Source organism: Elephantulus edwardii, unplaced genomic scaffold (assembly GCF_000299155.1).
Source record: "Elephantulus edwardii isolate Elephantulus edwardi_28Jun2011 unplaced genomic scaffold, EleEdw1.0 scaffold00083, whole genome shotgun sequence".
Classification (NCBI taxonomy): domain Eukaryota; kingdom Metazoa; phylum Chordata; class Mammalia; order Macroscelidea; family Macroscelididae; genus Elephantulus; species Elephantulus edwardii.
The window spans coordinates 8188078-8213455 of record NW_006399833.1 but is presented as its reverse complement, the minus strand read 5'-3'; the positions used below and the strand labels follow the sequence as shown (position 1 = coordinate 8213455).

Here is a 25378-nt window from a genome sequence, read left to right as displayed (position 1 = left end):
TCAGTCTATTTTCTTGGCTGGAAGCCGGAGCAAATCCAGCAGGTATTTACACAGGGGCCCAGCCATGTATGAGAACAGGATGACCAGCTTCCCGTGGGTCATGGTCATGAGAGTCTGGTGTCCCGAGGCCCAGATGCGATACCAGGGGCCGTAGAACGGGTCTGAGATGGCCGGACACAGCATGTTGTTCAAATTCACTTCGGTGACCTGCAGGGACAAGGGAGGCAGAGTGAGCGTTCACCGTCCATTGGCTTTTTCTGGCTCTTTGGCCAGTTTCAGCCATCTCTAGCGAATGGAAGACTAGACAAGGAGGGATTTGGCAAAATCCCCACCGGTTTCATAAAGGGATATCGCTACCCTAGGTTTATGGGGTGGTTTAAGGCTAGCGCCCTCTGGAGGACAAGTGAGGGAAGACAGTCCAATGGAAAGGTGGTTGGGGGTCTTGTTTCTCTTCCACTTGGGCCCAGAGTCGGCCACCATTCCTGAGTTTCTACTATGTGCCTAGACTCCGGAGAGGTGTCGTTGGATGTAAGAGCAGAAAAGAACATTATGGTCCCTGCTTCCACATAACTGGCGATCATTTGAGTTGTGATCATCAGGCTACCACACCTGACAAAGTAAGATGGTGCTTGCTGGGTTAGACACACCATGAGGAGTTAGGAGCAGTAAGAGCACAATGGAGGCCGGAACCCTGCCTCAGAGGGAAGTGGCACCTGAATGGACTCATGAGAGATGGATGTCGGGAAGTGTGGTGGGCAGAGACTTCCTTGTAGGAGGCATGGTCTGAGCCAAGGCCAGAGGTGGGACTGAGCGTGGTATGCATGGCAACATGAAGACGCAGTCTCTTCTGGAATAAAAATGCCCCAGTGGAGAGCAATGGGAGGTAAGGGTATGAAGGTCAGACTGCTTTCTTAGAGTACAGGAAGCGCTCATATAGTTGGCAAGGATCTCAAACTGCCGTTCCTCCCACCCTCCAACCGTGGCAAACCACAAAGGAGACAAATGTGTCAGGTTAGGGAAGAGAAAGCAAATGGCTTCTATGAAAGTAATGGTGACACTGATTACATGCCCTAGTCGTGCTCAGTTGCGCGAGGCTCCAGATGGCTAAGGCTACATTAGTGCCGCTGGCACACAAAACCTGACATGCCACTCTTGCCCCAAGGACTGCCACAGTGCTGCCTTCCATAGCCCTCCCAGTCTAGCCACATTAGAGACGTGTCCTTACCACCCCTCAGGGAATTTGGGGCTTTAAAAAAAAAACCAAACAAGCATGTCATGACGGGGAGGAGAACTCTCTGACTCAGAGGGTAAGATGACTCACGCAGTATGGTGATAGAGCCAAGACTCGAACTTACGTCTCCTTAACCCCCGGTCCATCACTAAGCTCTTCCCAGTACTCACTTTGCTAACAATATACACTCATGCCCTCATGCATAGATCTGGAGATCTCAACTTCCAAGTCCAGCAATTTGCCACACTCCAGGCAGTTCTGAACACCTTAGAATATCATGGAGGTTGGAGTCCCTCCACACCACACTTCTGATGCCCACACTGCTCAGGGCAGAGACTGCTATATTGTCTGGAAGTAGGCCCAGAGTAGACAAAGTCAAAAGCTTTACTCAGGCCTAAGGCCTGGGCTAGGGTTCCTGCCTCACCGTAGGGCCCACAGCAAACCACTTTCAGTTGCAATTCACTGCTTCTAACCCAAGTGTTCATGAGTTGAAGTATATTCTTGACTCCCCAGGCATGAAAGAAATCATCTATTCGAAAGAGGTCAAGGCTGTAGATCATAAATCAGCAACCTGGAGACACAATCTGACGTCCTGGCCTTTAGCATTTTGTATTTTTTTTGGGGGGGGGGGTTTCCTCCCTCAAAACAAAATGATATATTTTCAAGGATTATCAAGATTTACGGAGCACAACTCCAAACACGGGGGGATATAACCACACTTACCAGGCCCAGGATCTGCAAGATGCTGAAGTGATAAAAGAACATGAGGCCAGTTGAGAGAAGGGCCCACTGGAAACTGCTGAGGGGCTCTGGGGTGTAAGCACCTGGAGGAAAAGGGGAGACAATGAGATGGCAGGAACAGTGACCCACTTCTCCTCTTTTGCCCCATGGGGGTGCAGGTGCTGAGGTCACAGCTGCTGCCTGCTGATTGCCCCCCTTTTGCTGATCAATGATAGCTACTTGAGACAGGCCCACTGATTAGTGGGGTACTCAAATCAGCCCTTCCCGGCCTCTGCCCTGCCACTTGATGCTGGGATTGCTAAGAAGAGAAGGACTTCTTTGTAATCACCAAGAGTACATGCTCATTAAAAGGCATCGAGAAAAACGTTAAGAAAGGAAAAGATGGAAGACAAACAACAAAAACAAAAATCCTCAACACTCACTTATCTGAAAATAATCACAAAGGTTAAGCTGGTAATATTTTTTGGCCATTTTTAAATACATAACTATTTTCTTGTTTTTATTATTAAGACTTAGAAGCCTACGCAGTTTCATAAGTACAAATACCGCATAAGACCATTACTGTAAAAATAGAAGGATAACTAGTAAGTCGTGGATAAAAGTCCAAAATGGGAAGGGGGGTTAGGGGGACAAGAAAGTGGGAAGGAGAGGAAGTCACTAGAATAACAGAGTATGGTAGATGGAGGGTGAAGGAATTAGGGAATATCCAATGGAGACCTGAAAGAACTGGGTAATAGTAGGCATAGATCAATGGTGATTAATTTTATAATTTTATAAAACATAATGTACATGAGTGATCATTTGAAACACAATGTGAATATAGCAAAGTGTGAAATGCTATGTACATGGTTGATACACAATGTATATGAGTTTTGTATGCAAACCAATATAAAATAAAAATCAAGTGGAGGGGGAAGAATTGGAAGGTTACAGTATGTAATTTTATACCGTTCAGTTTCACATTTCAATCATTTTCTAATGTTTCTGAAGGGACATATCTCTGAGGAAGTGTAATGCTTGTGTATCTTTCTGTTTACAGTGGATTCAAACCATGTGCCTTCGGGTTGGTAGCTCAACATCAACTCAAGTCAACTCACAGTTGATCCTCCAGCAAGATTTCTGAGGCTTGCCACATCTTTGCCTCATGGAGAGGCTGTCGGGTTCAAACCACCAACTTTTGAGTTAGCAGTCAGTCACTGACACACTGAATTACCAGGCCTCCCTATCAAGCACTCAAGTAGTAACCAAATGGACTCAAAGTCCCTCTCTGGTGAAGTTTGCAATTTAAGGCACGTTCAGTCACACTCTAGTGTAAACTTCTCAAAGGATCAGATAGCAGGCATTAAGCCTTCAAGAGACAAAAGGAAAAACGGAGTTACCACTGCCTCACTGTGGCTTACAAGACGACACATACAGTTTCTGTTGCAACTCCTAAGCTCTGCCATTATTACATGAAAGCAGCTACCTGCCTGGAACAATGGAGAGATGGCGAAGGAGAGGAAGACCCTCAACCAGGCGGATCGACACAGTGGCTGCGGCAATGGATTTGAGGGTGTCAGAAATTATGAGGATGGCACAGGATAGGACGGGGATCAGGTCTGTTGTTCATAGGGTTGGCATGAGTCGTGTTTGACTCGATTGCACCTAACAACAACAACAACAACATTTTGTAAATGAATGCATGTTTCTATGTTCCAATAAAGCTTTATTTGATTATGAAAAAAAATATTTCTGAGGCTGTTATTCATACAGAAAGCGATTGCCCATCTTTCTCTCGAGAAGCTGCTGGTGGATTTGAACCATCAGAGAGGCTCCACCTTTGGATTAGCAGGGTAACTCCCTATGTACTACATCACCAAAGCTCCATAATAAAAATACAAGCAAAAATTTTTAAATATCTACAATTTTTTAAAAAATTTAAATAAATGCCAGGATGTGGTGTAATGGAAGTGTTCCATGAATACTGCTGTTGTTGTTTGCCATCGAGCTGGAACTGACTCATGGCTGACTCTCCAAACAGGCTTTCACAGGCAATTAATCACGTGAAAGAAGAAAGCCCATCCTTCCCCTGTGGAGCAGATCTGGATTCGAACTGCATGTCTTTGGGACTGCAGCACAGATTCTTCCCACTAGGCCACTAGAGCTCCCTAATGAGTATTAGGTACTGTCATTATTATTCAAATATCAAAGAATATGTCAAATGGCGGTGCCACTTCCCAACTGTTAGACCACACTGTTTTCCTGGAATGCCATGAATTTTTCCTCTCTAACAACACCAGGAAATACCACCAAACATAACATGCTTCCCCTCTACTGTCTCTGTGATCTACCATTCCAATAGACTGGGCTTGCATACCAAGGGTATGGCTTATGGATGGTGTGGGTGTCACTGTGAGAGGCAACCAGAGGGAGAGGTGGTCAAGAGTGAAAGAAACTTGGGTGCTCACCCCCAGCAAGTAGGAGACATCACATCCTCAAGAAGTATTTTAAATCTCACTGATTATTTATTTATTATCATTTCTTTCACTCACTGCTACTGAGTCGGTTCTGACTCCCCACTGGGGTTCCTAGGCTGTGGGTTGCAAGGACATGGTCCATCTCTTGTCACCGGAGCTCCTGGTAGATTCAAACTGCTGGGGCCGAGCAGCTTTTGTGCCAGCAGCACAACTCGCTATGGACTATGCCACCAGAGCTCTGCTTCCATTTATTTAAGATTTAATAAACCCAAAGCAAAGCCATTGCCATTTACTTGTTTCTGACTCATGGTAATCCTACGGGATTACCCACTCCCATTGGGTTTCCAGTGCTATAATCTCTACTAAAGGCAACTGCCACATCTTCCTCCTTGGGGGTGGTTGGTGGCAATCTGCAACTGAGTGCTGCTTAAACACTGTGCCGTCAGGGCACATCAGCAGTTATTACTCACTGGAACTGGGTCAATTCCAACCCTTAAGTTTCTGAGGCGGTAAATGTCAACAGAGGATGATTAGTCATCTCTGAGAAGTGGCTAGTGGATTCAAAACTCTAGCTTTGCTATTAGCAGCACAACACACTACACACAATGCCTATAGAGCTCCTACAACAGTTGTTGTTGTTAAGTGTTGTTGAGTCAAATACAACTCAGTGACCCCATAAACAACACATCTTAAGTTTGCCCTCTCGTGCACCATTCTCACCAACTCTCAAATGCTCGAACCCATTGTGACACTGACTGTGTCAATCCACCCCCTTGAGGGTCATCTTCTTTTTCTGACCCTCTATCTTTCTCAGCATGATGCCCTTTTCTAACAACTGGCCCCTGCTGACAATATAACCAAACGACGTGAGATAAAGTTTCACCATCCTTGTCTCTAAGGAGCAATATGGTTGGTTGCACTTCCTCCAAATTAGACTTGTTAGTTCTTTGGCAGTCCATGGGTTATTCAACACTCTTTTCCAACACCACACTCAAAGGCATCAATTCTTCTTCTGTCATCCTTATTCATTGTCCAACTTTCAGATGCATGTGAAGTAACTGGAATTACTCTGGCTTGCATCTGACACACCATAGGCTTTAAACTGATATCCTTTCTCCTTGGGACTTCAAAGAAGTCATTACTGGTAGATTTCCTCAATACAAGATCTTCTCATTTCTTGACTGCTGCTACCACAGATATAGCTTGTGGACCTAAATAAGATAAAACCATTATTAGGCACCTACACTCTTGGCAACAGCAGCCAGGAAATTAAAAGACGTATTGCGATGGCATAGTCTGCTGTTGGGGACCTCTCCAAAGTACTGAAAAGCAATGGTGTCTCTCTGGAGAATAAGGTGCGCCTCATACAGGCCATGGTCTTTTCAATCACTTGTTATGCATCAGAGAGTTGGACAATGACTAAGGGAGGATAGAAGGAGAATTGATGCCTTTGAGCTGTGGTGCTGGAGAAGAGTATTGAATGTACCATGGACTGCCAAGAAAACAAACAAATTCATCCTGGAGAGGGTTAAACCAGTTTGCTCCTTGGAGGCAAGGATTCTGAGGCTTCATCTGACATACTTTGGACATGCTGTAAGGAGGGACTGGTCCTTGGAGAGGGACATCATGCTTGGGAGGGTGGAGGGGCAGCGAAGGAGAGGAAGACCCTCTATGAGGTGGATTGATTCAGTGACTGGGGTAATTGGGATGGGTGTGTCAGAGGCAGTGTGACTGGCACAGGACTGAGCAGAGTTTAGGGTTCTTGTACAGAGGGTCGCTATGAGTTGCAAGCGACTCGACATCACATAACAACAACAACATTATATTCTACAGTTGTGTTCAATGAAAAGGTCAGCGAAAGAGAGGATGATGCTCAATGAGATGGACCAACACAGTGACTGTAACAATGGGTTCAAGTATATTTGAAATGATGAGGATAACACAGGATAGGCCAAGGTTCAGATATGTTGTTCATAGGGTTGCTATGAGTTGAGTTGTCGACTTGAGAGCACCTAACAACAACAATAACATTATATTCAACTCAGACGAAAGTGCTGGAAATCTACTTATAAAATGTCACAGCCTTGAAAACTCTATGGAGTCTAGTTTTGCTCTGCAACACAAAGAATCATCATGAGTCAGAACTGACTTGACAGCAACTGGTTATTATTTTCTAAATGTTATGTGGAGCTCTGGGGATATGAACAGAAAGAAAATATGCTTCCTACAATCTCAGACTCACAGTCTTGTAAATGAAGTAGACAAGCTCATCACCAATTACAACCAAATGTGAAGGGCAAGATGACTGAGGTCTGTGCCACCTATATAGAGCCCAAACTGGGGGCAAGGTAGAGGAACAGGAAATGCTTCCTGGCAGTGGGGCAAGTAAGAGGAGTTCTTAGGGACAAAGAGCAATTGAAAAGGGGACTAAGGATTCCAAAGCAGATCACAGAGAAGAGTAAGAGGACATTAATTCAGAAAACCATGGCAAAGAAAGTTTAGATTGGCTACAGAGGGAGGGTGTGACGGGGGTGGTGGGCAAGGCTAAGGCTCCGAAGCCAGTAGGGCTTGTCTGGTCCAGGTCAGATCACATAGTGCCATGGGAGCTGTGCTGGAGGTTGGGCTTCACCTTGTGCCGCAAGTCTCATGTAGGAAATGAGACGCAGGAGAGAAAAAGATGGCCTTTGAAGGTCATGGCAATTAGGATAAAAAGAAGGAAGAGATTTTTGCTTTAGTTGGCTCCAACTGATGATGACTACATGCACAACAAAAGGAAATCCGTGCCCATCCGTGTGCAATCTCCATGACTGCTGGCATGTCTGAGTCAGTTGCTGCATGTTTTGAAAGCCTTCCCAGCAGTATGTTGCTGTTGTGTACTGTGAAATCGGAACCGACCCAGAGCTGACCCTCTGGTGGGTTGCCAGAGGCAGTTTATCACACAGGAGGTGACTGCCCATCCTTCTCCCGTGGAGCAGCTGGTGGATTTGAACCATGTGCCTTCGGGATTGCAGCACAGCTTCTTGTCACCAGAACACCAGTGCTGTATACTGGATCAATTTTTAGTTATGATGCATAAGGTTTTCACGTGGCCAATTTTAAGGAGTATATCACCAGACCTTTATCCCTCATCTTTTTTAGTCTGGAAGTTCCCTCTGGAAATCTGTCTACCATGGGTGACTGTGCTAGTCTTGTAGAAATCGCTGATGTAGCTCCTAGCATGACAGCAATATGTAAACCATGACAGTTTGACCAAAAAACCTGTCATACGTGGGTGGGAGATGCATCTAGGAAGACTTGATAGAAGACTAGATACTGGAGAGTAAAGGATAATGGAAATCTTGGAAGGCTCTTTAGTTTACAGTATGGACACTAGGGGAATTGATAATGTCATTTACTATGACGGTAAATTGATGAATTTTTATTTCAGCATGTTATTTTGTTAGGTATCACTGAGTCGACTACAACTCATAATGATCCCATGAACAACAGATCAAAACTTTGCCCTATCCTGCACCACCATCACGGATTCCGATATGCTCTAGTTCATTGTTGCAGTCACTGGGTCAATTCATCTCACTGAGGATCTTCCTCTTTTTCCCTGACCCTTTACCCTTCCTAGTATGATCTCTCTCTCCAAGGACCGGCCTATCCTGACAATCTGTCCAAAGTATGTGAGGTGAAGTTTCATCATCCTTGCCTCTAAGGAGCACTCTGATTAGACTTCCTCCAAGACAGACTTGTTTGCTCTTTCGAAAGTTCATGGAATATTCAGTACTCTTCTCCAACGACCACATTTCAAAGGAAATCTACTTTTCTTCAGTCTTGTTTATTCACGATCTACCTTTCAGATGCATAGGAAGCAACTGAGATCACCATGGCTTGTATCAGGTGCACCTTAATCTGTAAAATGATATCCTTGCTCTTTAGCACTTTGGAGAAGTTCTTGAGAAAACAATTTCCCCATGCAACATGTCTTTAGATTTCTTGACTGCTGCCACCATAGGTGTTGACTGCTGATCCAAGTAAAATGAAATCCTTAACAACTTCAATCTTTTCTCTATCTAGCATAATGATGCTTACTACAGTGTGACATGTATGAGTGTGGATGCTAGAGCCTAGCAGATCCCGGCTCTGTCACATACGTACTAGAAATCCTGACTCTGGTCACTTACCAGCTTCAGTGCCTTGGATAAGTCTCGGAATCTCTTGAATTCAGTATATCAATTCTATAAAATGGAGTAACATTGTCTAAGACTATATTAGATAGAGTAAACGATCTAACATAAATCAAAAGTGTAACACTGTAATGGGGATAGATGGGAGCTGTGGTGGCCTAATGGGAAAGAAAATATACTGCCTACCCAAAGGCATGTGGCTTGACTCCACCAGCTGCTGTGTTGTGAAGGAGGTGGGCAGTCTCCTTCTGTGTGGTTCATAGCTTCTGAAAACACGCTGGAGGGTAAGTTATGGGTCAGTTCTGACTCTATGGAACATAACAACAATTAATAACATTGGGGATTTAACAAATTAGTATTATTCTTTAATTTTTTTATTTTTATTATTTTGTGTGTGTGTACTGGCTAATCGGATCTGACTGGTACAGGAGGAGATTGTCCCTCCTTCTCCAGCACAGCATCTGGTGGATTTCAAACCACATACCTCTGGGATTGCAAAGCAACTTCTTGCCACTAGGCCATCAGAGCTGCCTTGACTATTCTTATTTTTATGGAGTCTCTGCGTGGCACCAAGTTTAGACACTGGTAGAAATGTTGGCAGTCTGAACCCCATTAGAAGTTCTTTGGAAAATTGGCTTGCTGGTCTTCTAAAAGATCTAGGAAGTACAAACTTGCTCTATTCAGATGGGGTCATCAAGAGGTGGAACAGACTTGATGGCAAGTAATAGCAGTAACAACAAATGGTTATGTGAGTCAAACACTCAGGGAAAAGGGTGGGGCTGGACATTCAGATGGAAGTTTCATGAACACATGTTGGTAGTAAATGAAGTGAAGGAAAGATATCTAGAATGAGAGAAGGAGCCCTAGGATAGAAGCCCAGTGAATGCCCATTTAAGGACATGGGAAGAAGGAAAGAAAGAAGATGGATGACTAAGGCCAGGTGGTCTTTAGTGAGAAAAGCTCAGGTTACAAGAAGCAAGCTCATGGCACATCTGAGACAGGTTATGAATCTCACCAGAGAACGTCCATCTTTCTGTTGCAGAGACGCTGGTGGATTCTAACATATGGGTTAGCAGTTCAACTTCTTACAGACCTGTCACTGTTATAGTTAGGTACCATCGAGTCAGGTATGACTCATAGTGACCCTATGAACAAAAGATCTAAACCCTGTCCTATCTGTGCCATCCTCATACTCAGTGAAACTCTAAAGCCCATTGCTGCAGTCACTGTATCAATCCACCTGATTGACTGTTGTTATGTGCCATCAAGTCGCCAGCAACTCACAGCGACACTATGGACAACAGCCCTAAACCCTGCTCTGTCCTGCACCAATCTCATTTTCTGACACACCTACCCCCATTACCCTAGTCACCCAATCTATCTCTTCAAGGGTCTTCCTCTCCTGCGCTGTCCCTCCAACCTTCCCAAGCATGACGTCCCTTTCCAAGGAACTGGTCCCTTCTTGCAACACACCCAAAGTATGTCAGATGAAGTTTCAGAATCCTTGCCTCCAAGGAGCAGCCTGGTTTCACCCTCTCCAGGATGAACCTGTTTGTTCTCTTAGCAGTCCATAGTATATTCAAGACTCTTTTCCAATGCCATAGCCAAACAAAAAAACCATCCAGATGCTGCCGAGTCAATTATAACTCATGATGACCCCGTGTGCATCTAAAGAGAACTGTAATCAGTGTAGTTACTTTTCAGAAGTAAATCATCTGGCTTTTCTTCCAAAGTGCCACTGGGTAGATATGAACTACCAACCTTTGAGTTAATATTCAAATGGTTGCATTTGTGTGACTCTGGGTCTCTGGGTACCTCAATAATGTTTAACAATCAATGGTGAAAAATTGCATGGTTAATAATGGTAAATATAAAATGACACGAAAGAGTCTGTTGGCAACAGTAAACACAGTACAGTGATTTAAACACATAGTCTTTGGGGTCAGATAGCTCTGAGATGGAATCCTGGCTCTGCCACTATTTTTGGGGTCATTTTGAGCAAACTGTGCCACCTCCTTAAGTCTGGCTGCTCATCTGTCAGCTAGACATATACCTACATCTCAGGGTTGTTAAGTAGAACAAAGTAGTCTGGCACAGAGATGGGAGCTGCTTTTTGGGTAGGGAGTTAAAGAGCCAACCCAAAGGGGGAAGTTCAAATACACCAGCTGCTCTGCAGAAGAAAAATGGCCAATCTCTTGTGCATTTTATAGACCCTGAAAACCAGCTGGAGGGTCAGCTCTGAGTCAGTGCCAATATAACAACAACAATAACAACTGTTGAGAAGCTCACAAAAGATCGAGAGAGGATGGGAAATCTCATGCAAAGCCAGACTCTGAAAGCCAGACTCATGAAAATATGGTTTTCCTTTTTTCAGTGCTATTAGGTGTTTTTTTTTTATTATAAACATGATCTACTATTCAATTTCATTGAAAAATAAAGGGCGGGGAGGAGACCACCCTGAAAACAGAAGGCACAGTCTACACAGATATACACAGAATATATGCAAACAGGCATCATTCTTTTCTTTCTATACACCTGGATGTGACCCTTGGGATAGTCCCTGTGACAGACCAGTTTTATTTTCATGGAAAACAGAAAACTTAAGCCCTTTCAAAAAATTAAACACATAAAACTTACTCCCCCTCCTTCAAGAAAAACTGATCTGTTTCTGCTAGCAGCGTCTATCCCAAGAGGACAGATGTGTTTCAGCTCTAAAGGTACAGGGAAAGCAAGGGTTTTGTTTTTTTTTTTAATCAAAAAGATTTCTGCCAAAAGGAAGTTTTATGAGAGTTGGGGGGAAAATGCAATTGTACCACCAGCAGCAAAGGCCAATCCCTAGAGGCCTCTCAAGGATCCTTCTCTCATTTTAGAATCTCACTCAGGAATGACTTACACCAGGGAGAAAAGACAGAGTAGACTAGTATCTCATTCTTCAATCTTCAACTCCTCCACTTATTCACGGTACCCATGCATTCAACACCTCTCTACTGAGTTTATCCTGGGTACCACTCTGTGTAAGTGAGTGGGGCTAAAGAGTCAAGGATAGTTGCTGCCCTTGAGCAACTGTCCTGTAGTTCACAGAGAATGATAAGCTATTGTAATAGGCAGTCTTGCCATTAAGTCAGTTCCCATTAACAGCAATCCCACGTATAACATAATAAAACCTTTCCCAGTCCTGTGTCCCACTAGCAAGAGTACTCATGTTTGAGTGCGTTATTGTAGCCACTGTTTCATTTCATCTTTTTGACAGTCTTCCTCTTTTTTTTGGAGCTCTAGTGGCAAGAAGTTGCACTGAAATCCCAAAGGCACATGGTTCGAAGACACCAGTTGTTCCAAAAGAGAAGCATGGACAATCTCCTCCCATGAAGTTAACTGACTCTGAAAAAGTGCTGTAAGGTCAGCTCCAACTGTATGGTATACAATAAGTATTTTATCAAGCATGGGCTCCTTGGGTAAACCCAGTAATTAAGGAGCACCCTGAATAAGGGGAGCTGGAAAAGACAAAAACTAACGTTTGGAAGACCAAGGAGTTGGGGTGCCTGGGCCAGGAGCAAGGAAAAGTACAGTCAAGGAAGAGAGTAAAGCCTGGAGAAAAGGTGTGGAGGTATGAAAGAACATGATGTTTATATGGAGTTACAAACTACTGGAGTATTATTAAGTGGGAGGGGACACATGTCAGGGGATGAAGCTAGAGATAGGGTCAGATTTATGTTTCAGCTAAGTAGGCTGTTCTAGCTGGCAGCACCCAGAAGTTGAAATGGAGAGGTATCACACTGAAGACTGGCTCAGACAGTACTGCAGTGATAGAGAGGGCTTGACAATTCATTGAACAGGAAGGAGAGATCTAGAGTGATCCCCAAGTCAACACTTTTAGAAACTAAGAGGAACTGATTTAGAGGCGATATGAGCTCAAGTTGGGGCAAGCTGACAGAAAATACCTACAGAAGATCCAAGCAGGTATGTCTAATAGATGCCCATGTGTAGAATTCTGAAGAGTTATGACCTGGACACAGCTTGGGGTAAGAGCAACACAGGGCTGTTAGGTGCTGTGGCGTCAGCTACAACTCTTACCAACCCCATGTACACTCTGACATATCCTGTGTCTGTCATGCTTAAGCTATCATTGCAGTCACCGTGCTAATCCATGTCTTTTACCAAGTATTAAGCCCTTCTCTGTAGTTCTCTAAAGTGGTTGTTGTTCTTAGGTGCCATCCAGTCCCCAACTCAGAGCAACGCCATGAACAATGGATCTGAACCTTGCCCCATCCTGTGCCTTCCTCACAATCTCTGATATGTTCCAACCCATTGTTTGTCACTACATTAAGTCCTCTCGTTGGGGATCTTCCTCTTTCTAGAATCCTCCACCTTTTCCAGTGAGTTCTCTTGCCAAGGACTGCCCTTCCTGATGACATGCTCAAAGTGTGTGAGATGAAGTCTCCATCCTTGGCTCTCAAGAGCACTCAGGCTACACTTTTTCCGAGGCAGATTTGTTTCTTTGCTTGGCAATGCATGGAATAGTGAATATTTTTCACCAATATCACAAATCAAAGGCATTGACTTTTTGCTATTTTGCTATTGAGGTTTTGTTATTCACTATCCAACCTTTTCACAAGCATATGAAGCAAGGGAAAACATGATGGCCTGCTTCAGGCACACCTTAGTCTTTAAAGTGACATCCTTGTTCTTTAGCACTTTAAAGAAGCAGGTTTGCCCAATCCAACATGTTGCTTGATTTCTTGGCTACTGTTCCGTGCATGAATAACAGCATATAGATGGTGGTTAAAGCCAAGGTATAGATAGGATCAAGGAGGAACTATTCACAGAAGGAAAAGATTAAAGGGTTGAGGACAAAACCTTGAGGGGAAACATTCAAGTGGTTATTTGGTAGATAAAGAAGTAAAACTAGGAAGATAAGATTAAAGGAGGAGTGGTAGAATGAGGTGAGAGGTTTCCTGGAAGTCATGGGAACATCAAGTGCAGGAAAAGGAAAAAGAAAGGGATCAATAGGGCTTAATGTTCTATATCTGCAATAAACAAGGTCAAGCAGGAGTGGCATCCACTTCCTAAATAACATGCCTCTGGAAACTCTATGAACTTTGAAAAATGTTGATAGTTGCAGAGGGACTTCAGGCCTTTTGTTCATAGGTTCATGAGTTGTGCTGACTTGAAGGCAATCAACAACAACTAGCCACATATAGGTGTTCAAGTGAATCAAAATTAAATAAAAAAAACTCAGTTCCTCAGTTGCATCAGTCACATTTCAAGCCCTCCATAACCTCACATGACTAGGAGCTACTGAACTGCAGAGACAACCTTGCTACTACGGACAGCTTTACTAAGAACACAAAGTTCCAGAGACTTTCGATGAAGAATAATCCTACCGCTTTTGACAATATGCTGGTCACTGCAAACCTCTGCTATAGTAAATTCTGGAAAGTAGCGATGAAGTAGCTGGGTGAGGAAACAGGAAGAAAAGGTTTTCCAAGGGTACGAAGTAAGGAAGGGAATTCTAGGAAAAATGAAACAGGATATGCAAAGTCACGGATGAGCCAAATTCCCTATAGTCTTCATTCCGTCTCTGAATGCCGCCCTCCTCCTCTTCCTCTTGCCTGACCTGGCTCTCCTCCCAGAAGTCTGCTTCCTCCGTAATTCTCTAAAGTTGTTACTATCCTTGTTAATTGTCTACTGTAACTCACGGTAAACCCGACAAACAACAGAGCTGAGCCTTTTCCTATCCTGTGCCATCCTCATAATCTTTGATATGCTCGAGCCCATAGTTATAGTGACTGTCAATCCATCTTGTTGAAGAGGATCTTCCTCTCCTTTTCTGACCCTCCACCTTTCCCCAACATGATGTAAAAGTGGTGTTGTTGTTCGGCACCTTGAGGTTGGAATCAACCTACAGCTAACCCTCCAGCAGATTTTTAAAGGTGACAAATAACACAGGAGGAGACTGCCCATCTTTCTCCTGTGGAGCAGCTGATAAGATTCAAATCCCTGTACCTTTGTGTTGGCAGCATAATTCCTTACCACTAAGCCAGCAGAACTTCCTAATACAGTGACTGCTATTTTCTCCCTTGGCTATTGCTAGTTCCAAGCCCACTGAGTCTTCCTTCTCTCTAAACCTCCAGAAGCACTAGCCTCCTGTAGCTGTCTACAGACAGCTGTCTACAGACCTCTGGACCATGTCTCTTATTTTTTGATGTTAGTACCTGGCTCTCTCCCACATTCTTCAGAACTATTCTTGTCATATTTTTTCAATCACTACTTCTAGCTTTTCCGTTCACTAGTTTAGACAGAGAAAGCAGGGCTGACTTTCCTTCTTTTCTGCCTACCCCACCCAAGACAGGTATAATAAATGAGAAAAGGAAGTGAAGTATATGCAAGGGGCACATTCAGATGAAATGTTCCTTGATCTCCTCTCATCAGTGCTATTTTTCTACTGTACCTCAGTCACTCATTCTCCTGTTCATACCTTAGAGTGATTAACTTATAATGATCAACATCAGCAGCCCTTCCACAATCTCATATTTGAGCATTCCCTCTTCAATCACCACTTCTATCTTTCCATTTCCCTGCCTATAACTCTGACTGCAACTGTTTTTTGAGTGTTACAATCTATTGGTGTGACTATTCTTTTTCTGCCTCCTAATGGCCTCTGCTTCCTTCCTCCCAGGCCATGGTCCTTCATTCTAATCATCCCGTTGACTCCACTGCTCCTTTCACACACTACCACTCATCTGTGGGAGGATGAGTTGAAGGTGGGAAAAACTCTAGTGCTAGTTAAATCCTCTTCTTCCTCTTTGCTTGCACCTACACAGTTGAATGGGGCTGGAGAAAAACAACGGTGCTGACTGTTCTCACTTCAAATTCGTGATTGCAAACCTCAAGTGCATCCTTCATGTTGCCAGGCAATCGCTCACTACTTACCCAGTCCATTCACTCTCTCATTCTCCTAGACCACAATCTAATATTGTCTCTTTTCTTCTCAAATCTCCAGCACCTCTACCTCATCCTCATTCTCAAAGGATGACCTTGTTTCCTCCTTGACTGAGAAAAAAACCCAAAAGCAACCCTGAATCTGACAAAACATTTTCACAAACTCTCATGATCTATATCTAAGCACTTATCAGCATCAGTACATCGTCATCATCAGTCTGTGCTGCCTTCACTCCCATTACTATAGATGAAGTGCTCACGACCCTAGCCAAGGCCAGTCCTTCCATTTAGCCATGAAACCCTCTACTCTCACCTACTCAGCGTGACACTAGCAACCATATCCTTTTACTCTTGCATCAACAATTACCTCCTCACTACTGGGTTATTCCATTAGCATATATAAACGAGACACGTTGTTGCTGTTAACCACTCTGACTCATGGCGATCTCACACGAAACAGAATTAACTGCTGCCTGGTCCTACGTCAACCCCATGACTGTTTTGTGGCTCTGTGTAATGAGATCCATTGGGTTTCCAGTGGCTGATTTTGGAAGAAGATTTTCACTCACGCTCTCCCTCTCCTTCCCCCTCCTTCCTCCCTCCCTCCCTCCCTCCCTCTCCTTCTTCTTTTCTCCCTCTCTTTTATTGAGATGAGCGTTGTTGTTGTTGTTATGTGCCATCAAGTTGCCTGTGACTCATAGGGACCCTATGTAAAACAGCTCTGAAATCTACCCTGTCCTGAGCGAGTCTCACTGACTCTGACACACCAACCCCCATTGACCTAGCTACTATATCAATCCATTTCATCTGGGGTCTTCCTCTCCTGCACTGTCCCTCCACCCTTCTGAGCATGATGTCCTTCTCCAAAGATTGAACCCTCTGGCCACCTGCCCAAAGTATATAAGACAGAGCTTCAAAATCATACCCTCCAAAAAGAAACTTGGTTTCACTCTCTCCAAGATAGACCTATTTGTTTTCTTGGCAGTCCATGGTATATATTCAAGACTCTTGTCCAGCACCACAATTCAAAGGAATTTATTTGTCTTCTGTCATCCTTAGTCATTGTCCAGCTCTATAATGGGATGATTGCTGCTGTTGTTAGGTGACAACTCATAGCAACCCTATGAACAAAAGACCTGAGCACTTGCATAACTTTCATCCTTTCTGCAAGTTCATAGAGTTTCCAGAGGCAAACTATTTTGGAAATGGATGTCACTCTTACTGCCAAGTTTGTTTTAATCCGGGAACTCCACCAAACACTGTCCACCACCAGTAATCATTATTGATTTTGTTGCATCAGTGTCACAGTGTTCAGCATAATTGCAACTATGAGTTACCTCTGTACAGCAAATGGACAGACCAGTGCTATACCATTTAGAAGAATGTTTGACCAAAAGCAATTAAAACCATACAGGTAAAAAGAAGTATAAAATTTTGCCTCTATCAACATGGTCATTCACCCTGAGCTTCTTCATGACATGAGAGTTTCAGGGCAACATTTCTAGAGGGTGTATCTTGATAAATAAATGGCTTTCAAGCCTCTGACTGTATTTCTTTGGATGATGTTCTACATGGTCAAATCAGTGTGAGAGAGAAATACACAAATACAGATAGTGGAGGGGTATGATTCATTGAGTGTCATTACTATAACAATCTACCACAAGAACTGAGATCAGAAGTTTGATTTAAGATTGAGATATCCACTAGCTATCCAAGTATGGATATTGAAAGGCCATGAGGCTTATCAGCAAAAAGGTCAAGGCTGAGATATTGGTTTTAGAATCTTCAGCATGTGGGTAATATCAAAACAATGTGACTGGTATCACCTAGAATGTAAAAGTAGATAAAGAACACATTTGACTTCTGCAATCTAATTTATTTCCATGTTAAGAGGTCAAGGACATGAGAAACAACCAATAAAGGAAAATGAGAAGGGAAGTCAGAGGAGAAGGAGTAACATCTCATAGGAATATGTTTCAGGAAATATAAGCTGAGCCCTGAGGAGGTCTGTCCATTTGCAGTATAGAGGTAACTCGTGGTTGCTGTGATGCTGAACACTGTGACACTGATGCATCAAATGTGATAATGGTTACCCATGGTAGACAGTTTTTGGTAGAGTTCCCCAATTAAAACAGTCTTGGAAGCAGGAGTGGCATCCACTTCCAAAATAGTTTGCCTCTGGAATCCCTATGAACTTGGAAAAATGATGAAAGTTATACAAGTGTTCAGGTCTTCCGTTCATAGGGTTGCTATGACTTGACGGCACCTAACAACAACAACATAGTATATCTTAAGATAGAAACTGGTGACCACTAAAATTTTAAGTCATTCCATTCCTTCTATCTGCTCAAGACTCTCCAGCCATCCTAGCTGAGCTCAGGAAGAACCAGCAAAAGAACCACGTGGTCAACCCACAGAACTATGAAGACAACTTGAAGCCCTTCCTGATGAATACTAAATAAATTGAAAAACCAAAAAATCCTTCAACATGGAGTGCATGTCAACATCAAAAACCAAAACCCCTCATACTTGGATCAGTAAGAAACATTATGAGAGATGGAGAAAAGATTGAAGCCATCGACAATCTAAATTTACTTGGATCTACAATCAATATCCAAGACAGGAACAATCAAGAAATCAAACAACATATTGCAATGGGGAGAAAAATCTTTTATCAAGGCCCTTTTAAATTGCTGAAGAGCAAGGACATCAATTTCAAGACTAAGGTGTACCTGATTCAAGCCATAGTATTTTCAATTGCTTTGTAAGCATCTGAAAGTAGACAATAAGAAAAACCAAAGAATTGAAGCCTTTGAATTGTGGTACTGATGAAGAGTACTGAATGCAACCAAACTGCTCCTTAGAGGCAAGAATGGAGAAACTTCATGTCATATACTTGGAATGTGTCCTCAGGAGAAGCCAGTTCTGAGCAAAAGACACAGTGGGAAAGGAAGGAAATGGGAGAAAGAGAAGAAAATCCTCAGTGAGGTGTATTAGCATAGTGACTCCAACAATGGGCTAAACATGGTGGAGACTGGGAGGATGGGGCAGGATATGATGGCAAAGAGATGTAGTCAACTGGAGTACACCTAACAACTACAACAACAACAACATGTTAAGCTTAATAAAGAACTGAACTAAAATTCGCTTTATCCATGGAGATAACTTCAATGGATCGCATAATAAACTACGCCACCTAAGCCAAAAGCAATAAACAAATAAAAAACTTCATCTGGACATCCCAGGGAATGGCCATACACTTAAGTTGCATGTGTGTGTATCTTGTCTTTCTGTAACTATTGTTTATCTATATATCTATATATCTTGTCTTTCTGTAACTATTGTTTCTCAAAGTTCATAGAGTTTCCAGAGGCATGTTGTTTAGGAAGTGGATGTGTGTGTGTATGTGTGTACACACACACATATATATATAAAGAAATTAAACTAAAAAAACCCAAACTGAAACAACAACAAACCTTAAGAGTCATCTTACTCTTAAAAAAAAAGTCATCTTACTCCTTTCTTTCTCTCACATCTCCCACTGAACTATCAACAAATCCTATTGACTGGCTGTACCTCCACTGCCCTTTCACTTCTATTGTTCCATGTCACCATCATCTCCTCCAATTCTACCTACTTCTCTCACGCGGCTATAGTATGATCCCCCCCCCATGTATTTTTTTTAATTATACTGGTTTACTTACAAAATTCATATACATTGTTTTTCACACAGGATCTTTCCCATTTTCTTTACCCACCCCTCCCTCCACCTAACAAATTGTGCAACTCTATGATTAACCACCCCCACCCATCCTCACCCCTCTGACAGATAGTACGATCTTAACACGGAACTTGGTGATCACTAAAATTTTAAGTCATACTATTCCATCTATCGGCTCAAAAATAGAAAACAAGTTTCCTAGTAAGGAAAGAAGTAAAACCCCTTTTCATACCTTTACATAAATACTTGACAAAGTTTTATTCTTTATAAGTATATTGTTGATATTAATATAAGAAGTCACACTGATCATGAAAAATTAAAATTTTATTTTATTATATTAAAGTTAATGATGAAAACAAACAAACAAACAAAAACCTAAACAAACTCTCCAGGGCTTCTTTTCTCACAAAAAATAAAGTGCCACATCCTACAATGGTCTACAAGATTCATTACATGATGGGATGGGTCTCTCATTTACATTAACTCTAGTCTTTTCTCTCCCTTTCTTCACAAACTCCAGCTACATCAGCCTACTTGCTGTTGATGTAATATTCTGGGAATGCTCCTGATTCAGGGCCTCTGTACTTCCTTCCTCTCCTTGGCATGCTCATTCTCTAGCTTCCAGTGTCTCACTTGCTCACCTGCAAGCCTTGGCTCAAATGCCACTTTCTCAGTGAGACCTCCTTTGCAAATTGCTGCCTTCTCCACTCACTCAGTAGTACAATCTCTCTTGAAAGCACAAGAAGCAGCCACAGTGTTGTCAACTTGATTCCAACTCATGGCAACTCCACGTGTTACAGAGTAAAACGCACCACAGAATTTCCTTGGCCCTAGATCAGTGGGTCAAGAGTTGTGCTTCCAACCCAGAGACAGACTGAATCCCCAAGCTGCTCCACAGGAGTTGTTGTTGTTGTTATGTGCTGTCGAGTGACTTGCAACTCATAGTGACCCTCTGTACAACAGCCCTAAACCCTGCTATTCCCTATGCCAATCGCACTGCCTCTGACACACCCATCCCGACTACCCCAGTCACTGAATCAATCCACCTCATAGAGGGCCTTTCTCTCCTGAGCTGACATGTCCAAAGTATGTCAGACGAAGCCCCAGAATCCTTGCCTCCAAGGAGCAGCCTGCTTTAACCCTCTCCAGGATGAATCTGTTTGTTTTCTTGGCAGTCCATGGTACATTCAATACTCTTCTCCAGCACCACAGCTCAAAGGCATCAATTCTCCTTCTATTCTCCCTAGTCATTGTCCAACTCTCTGATGTGATTGCAAAGACCATAGCCTGTATCAGATGCACCTTAGTCTCCAGAGTGACATCATTGCTCTTCAGTACCCTGGAGAGGTCCCTAAGACAGGTAATTCCCTCTTATGTGATTTATAGCCTCTGAAAACCCACTGAAAGGTCACTGCGAGTCCATTCCAAACTCTACAGCAATGAGTGGGTGAGTAACTCTTACAGAAGCACATTGTCAGATCTTGCTGCGGAAGTGTGGCTGGTTGTTTAACAGTCAACCTTTAGGTTAACAGTCACGTGCAAACCATTTGTGCCACTCAGGAATCCTTGCTATCCCACTTCGCTGCTTTATTTTATCTTCCATAGCACTAAATATCATCTGATTTACTATATATATTGTAGTTGTTGAGTACCGTCAAGTCAGGATCAACCAAGTCAGGATCAACCTATTGCTGACCCTCTATGGCGGGTTTTTAATCACATGAGAGGAGACTGCCGATCCTTCTCCCGCCAGGCGGCTAGGGGATTCAAAGCACGTGCATTCAGGACTGCATTGTAGTTTTTTTACCATTAGGCAACCAGAGTTCCCTTGATTTACTACATATTTCATTGAATTATTTCTTTCTCTAAATCTCCTCCTACAAGAATATAAGCTCCACACCCATGTTTATTGTGGCTTTGTTCACAATTGGAAACAGGTGGAAACAACCCATGTACCCATCAACAAGTGAATGGAGAGCGAAAATGTGGTATATTCACACAATGGAATACTACACTGCACTGAAAAACAAGCAACTCATGAACTGTTATACAAAATGGGTGACCCTGGAGGACACTATGCTGAAACATCTCAGTCACAAAAGGACAAATACTGCATAGTGCCATTTTTGTAAAACAGGACTGACATCAGGGTTGGGGAGAGACTGAGAAAGATGGGAGAAATTGTGTATACTGCATTGAAACAGATGAGGGAGAGAACTGTTTAAATGGGATATATAATTAGGTATTATTGTCATGACAGGAGTCCAGAACGAAGGGTGCACAGTGAGTGGACCTCGGGGGAGGCACTGTATACCAATGAAAGAATTTTTCTTTTACTTTTCAAAGAGAAGAGCGAACTGGGGGCGGGGGGCAGAGAGAAAAGTGCAACAATGAATAACTGGAACTCTAAGTCTCTGTAAACTTTCATTAAAATTAATTTTAAAAAAAGACAAACCACAAAAAAAATGACATCTTGAACACAGACCCAACATATTGAAAGCATGAAAAATACAAAGTAGTAGAAGTTCATATAGTTCAGTATCATTAGAGTATCAATTCGGAGAGGAAATGGTAAATGAGGGTGAGGGCAAGCTGAGGAAGAATTCTGTTTGCTAGATAATTTGGAACTTTATTCTAAGGGCAATGAGAAACATTGGGGCTTTTCAACAGGGAAGAGATGTGATTCGAATTATGTTTTGGCTTGGTGCTTCTCAAACTTGAATGCATATTTGAACCACCTTTAGGATCTTATTAAAATGTAGCTTCTGATGGAGTAGGTCTGGGATGAGGGCCTGAATGTCTGCACATCTAACTAACTACATTTCTGGTGACGCTGGTGCTGGTCCACAAACCACACCTTAAAGAGCCAAGGCTAGAGCTTGCACTGGCTGCAGAGAGAGACAAGCAGAGTTTTCAGGCAGGGAGACCACAGGAGAGTCTGATACGACAGATCAAGTAAAGGAGGATCTGAGCTGAGCTAAAGTGAGAATAGTGAGAATGCATTCCTTTTGCTCACTGCTCCGATGTGGTAGATAAGGAAGCATGAAGGGTCAGTCAGTGATTATCTTCAGATTTCAGCTTAGATAATGGGTGGGTAGTGGCACCACTCTGCTGTCAGGGACCTCTTTAGAGTATTGAGCAGAAAGCTGGACAATGACTAAGGATAACAGAAGAATTGATGCCTTCGAATTGTGGTGCTGGAGAAGAGTTTTAAACATACCATGGACTGCCAAGAAAACAAATAGGTCTGTCTTGGAGAGGGTAAAACCAAGTTTCTCCTTGGAGACTAAGATTTTGAAGCTCCGTCTCACATACTTCAGGCACATGGCCAGGAGGGACAGATCCTTGGAGGAGGGCATCATGCTTGGTAGGGTGGAGGGACAGCACAAGAGAAGATCTCAGATGAGATGGACTGATACAGTAACTGGGGCAGTGGGGGTAGGTGTGTCACAGTCAGGGAGACTGGCGCAAGACAGGGCAGACTTCAGAGCTGTTGTACATAGGGTCACTATGAGTTGCAGGTGACTCAACAGCACATAATAATAACAAACAGAAGCCTTTACTGCCTGGGAGATAAATCTTCTAGTGGTACAACCCCAAGATGATGGTGGATACTGTGTTTTCCATTCTCAGCCAAATGACTCACATTCTCTAGTTTATTTACTGTAAAAGGAAGTGGAGGATGTCCTGGGTTGGGTCCACCCTCTCAATCTCCTGTCCTAAAGTGCTTGTAAATCCACCCAAGCCAGGCTTTATCATTGAGATGCCTAGTGGGAGCCCTAAGACATATCCCCTCTCTCCACTTTGTAAGGCCACGTAACTTTTTCATGAGGATCAGAGTCAGCCCTCTGCCGACAGCACAGTGAGTGCAAATGGCAAGTTCAGCAGCTAACCAAGAGGTTAAAGGTTCAAGTTCATCCAGAAGAGCCTGACAGAAAGGCATGGCAATTCGCTTCTGAGAAATCAGTCATTGAAAAATGCTGTGGCACGCAGTTCCACTCAGACACACATGGCGTTGCAATCAACCTCACAGCAACTGGCAGAAATTAGATCCCAGGAGGTCTGAGAGGGGCCTGCAATCTACATTAGTAATGGTTGCTAAGGGTGAGTATAGTGTGGGCATCCTTTGGCCATTAATCTCTTCCACACCCTGGGAAAGCCTGCCAGTAAAGAGGCCAGCAATCCAGGCAAGGATGAAGGCCAGTGTCTCCCAGAAACTAATAAAATTAAGGGCGAAAATATTTTACTTCATCTTCTGCCCTCAGAAAGCATTACTAAACCCCAGTTATTTCTTCCTTATCTAGGACAAGTCCAGTCACACTCAGAAACTGACCAGCCTCCCCTCTTGCTCAAGCCCCAGCCCTGGGCCATTTTTTCCAAAGTTTCTCAGCTCCTTGCTCAACAATTATTCTCTAAGGACCCTTCAGAATTCATCTGAGTAATCTATCCTTGGCCTGCCTCACCTGTAAAGTGAAACTGAAGTCACTGAAAGAGGAGACCTTTCACAATATCCTTAAATTAGTTAGAGAGAGGTGCTCTGGTGATGTAGTAGGTAAGGAATTGCACACACAGTAAAGACACACTGTTTGAATCCATCAGCTGCTCCATGGGAGAAAAACAGGCAATCTCCACTTGTGCAATCTAAAGCCTCTGAAAACCTGCTGGAAGGTCAGCTATGAGTTGGTTCTGACTTGATGGCACACAACAACAACAGTTAATCAGGAGAGTCAGTAAATACTGGGATTAATTTTTTAGCTGTTATTAGCTGAAGTACTGTGTGGCTGATACAGGCCATGGTTATTACAATTACTTGCTATGCATCAGAAAGCTGGGCAATGACTAAAGATGATAGATGGAGAATTGATGCATTTGAGCTGTGGTGCTAGAGAAGAATATTGACTATACCATAGATGGCTAAGAGAACAAACAGGTTCGTCCTGGAGAGGGTGAAACCAAGCTGCTCCTTGGAGGCAAGGATTCTGAAGCTTCCTCTGACATAATCTGGACATGTTGCAAGGAGGGATCAGTCCTTGGAGAGGGACGTCATGCTTGGGAGGGTGGAGGGACAGTGCAGGAGGGGAAGACCTTCAATGAGATAAGACTAATTCAGTGACTGAAGTAATGGGGGTAGGTGTGCCAGAGACAATAAGATTGGTAGAGGATAGAGATGGGTTTAGGGCTGTTGTACATAGCTTCACCATGAGTCACAGGTGACTTGATGGCACATAACAACAACTCTGTGGTGCTTTAATTGTTCTAATAAACTAGCTCTAATAAACAAATGCTCAAGTGGTACTGAGGTTAAAGGTCGTTTTGCTGTGAACCATGGAGTAGGAACTGACCCAGAGTTGACCCTCCTGTGGGTTTTCAGAGGCAGTAAACTGCTCGGGAGGAGACTGCCCATCTTTCTCCTAAGGAGCAGCTGGTGGACTCAAACCCAGTGCCTTCGGGATTAAAGCACAGCTTCTTACCACTAGGGTTCAACTATTAAGTAAAGGTCAGCGGTTTGAACCCACCAGCCACTCGGTAAGAGAAAGAGGAGGAAGCTTGCTTTCATAAAGATTTTAAAAACAAAACCAAACCCTTCAAATTCATTGGCACCAAGTCAGAATCAATTCACAGCTGACTTTGCAGAGGGTCTCTTTCTTTTTTTTTTTCTTCCCCTGAGTAATATTTATTTTATTCATTCATTGTTGCACATTCTTCACACACACACACACACACACACACACACACACACTCTCACTCTAGGGGTTTTCTGAGACTATAAACTGCATGGAAGAAGACTATACATCTTTTTCTCAAAGAATTGTTGGTGAATTTGAACCTTTAGAGAGACATACATGGCCTTTGGTATAGTCACACAGCTCCTTACAGACTCCACCAGGAAAGTTCTTCCCATAAAGATCAGGTTGGGGGTAAGACTGGGAAAACCTGGATAAATTGTGTATACTGCACTGAAACAGGAGGGAGTGAATAATTTAAAAGCGATTTATGATAGGGTATTATGGTTATCGCAAGAGTCCACAATTAAGGTTGCATAGTGGAATGTACTTGGGGCGGTGGGAGGGGTGCAGGGAGATTGTGTACCAGGGAGGGAGTCTTTCTTTTACTT

The 25378-nt window shown here is 43.2% G+C and overlaps 1 protein-coding gene across 1 annotated transcript in view; it reads right to left on the bottom strand.

Annotated features, from left to right (window-relative positions):
* TMEM164 (transmembrane protein 164) overlaps positions 1-25378 on the bottom strand; it is a 276287-nt gene continuing 250909 nt past the window's right edge. The window contains exons 5-6 of the mRNA XM_006889915.1: positions 1955-2055; positions 1-207 (exon numbers count right to left, since the gene is read on the bottom strand). Coding sequence (XP_006889977.1) covers positions 1-207; positions 1955-2055 — 308 coding nt within the window. The remainder of the gene's footprint in view (positions 208-1954; positions 2056-25378) is intronic.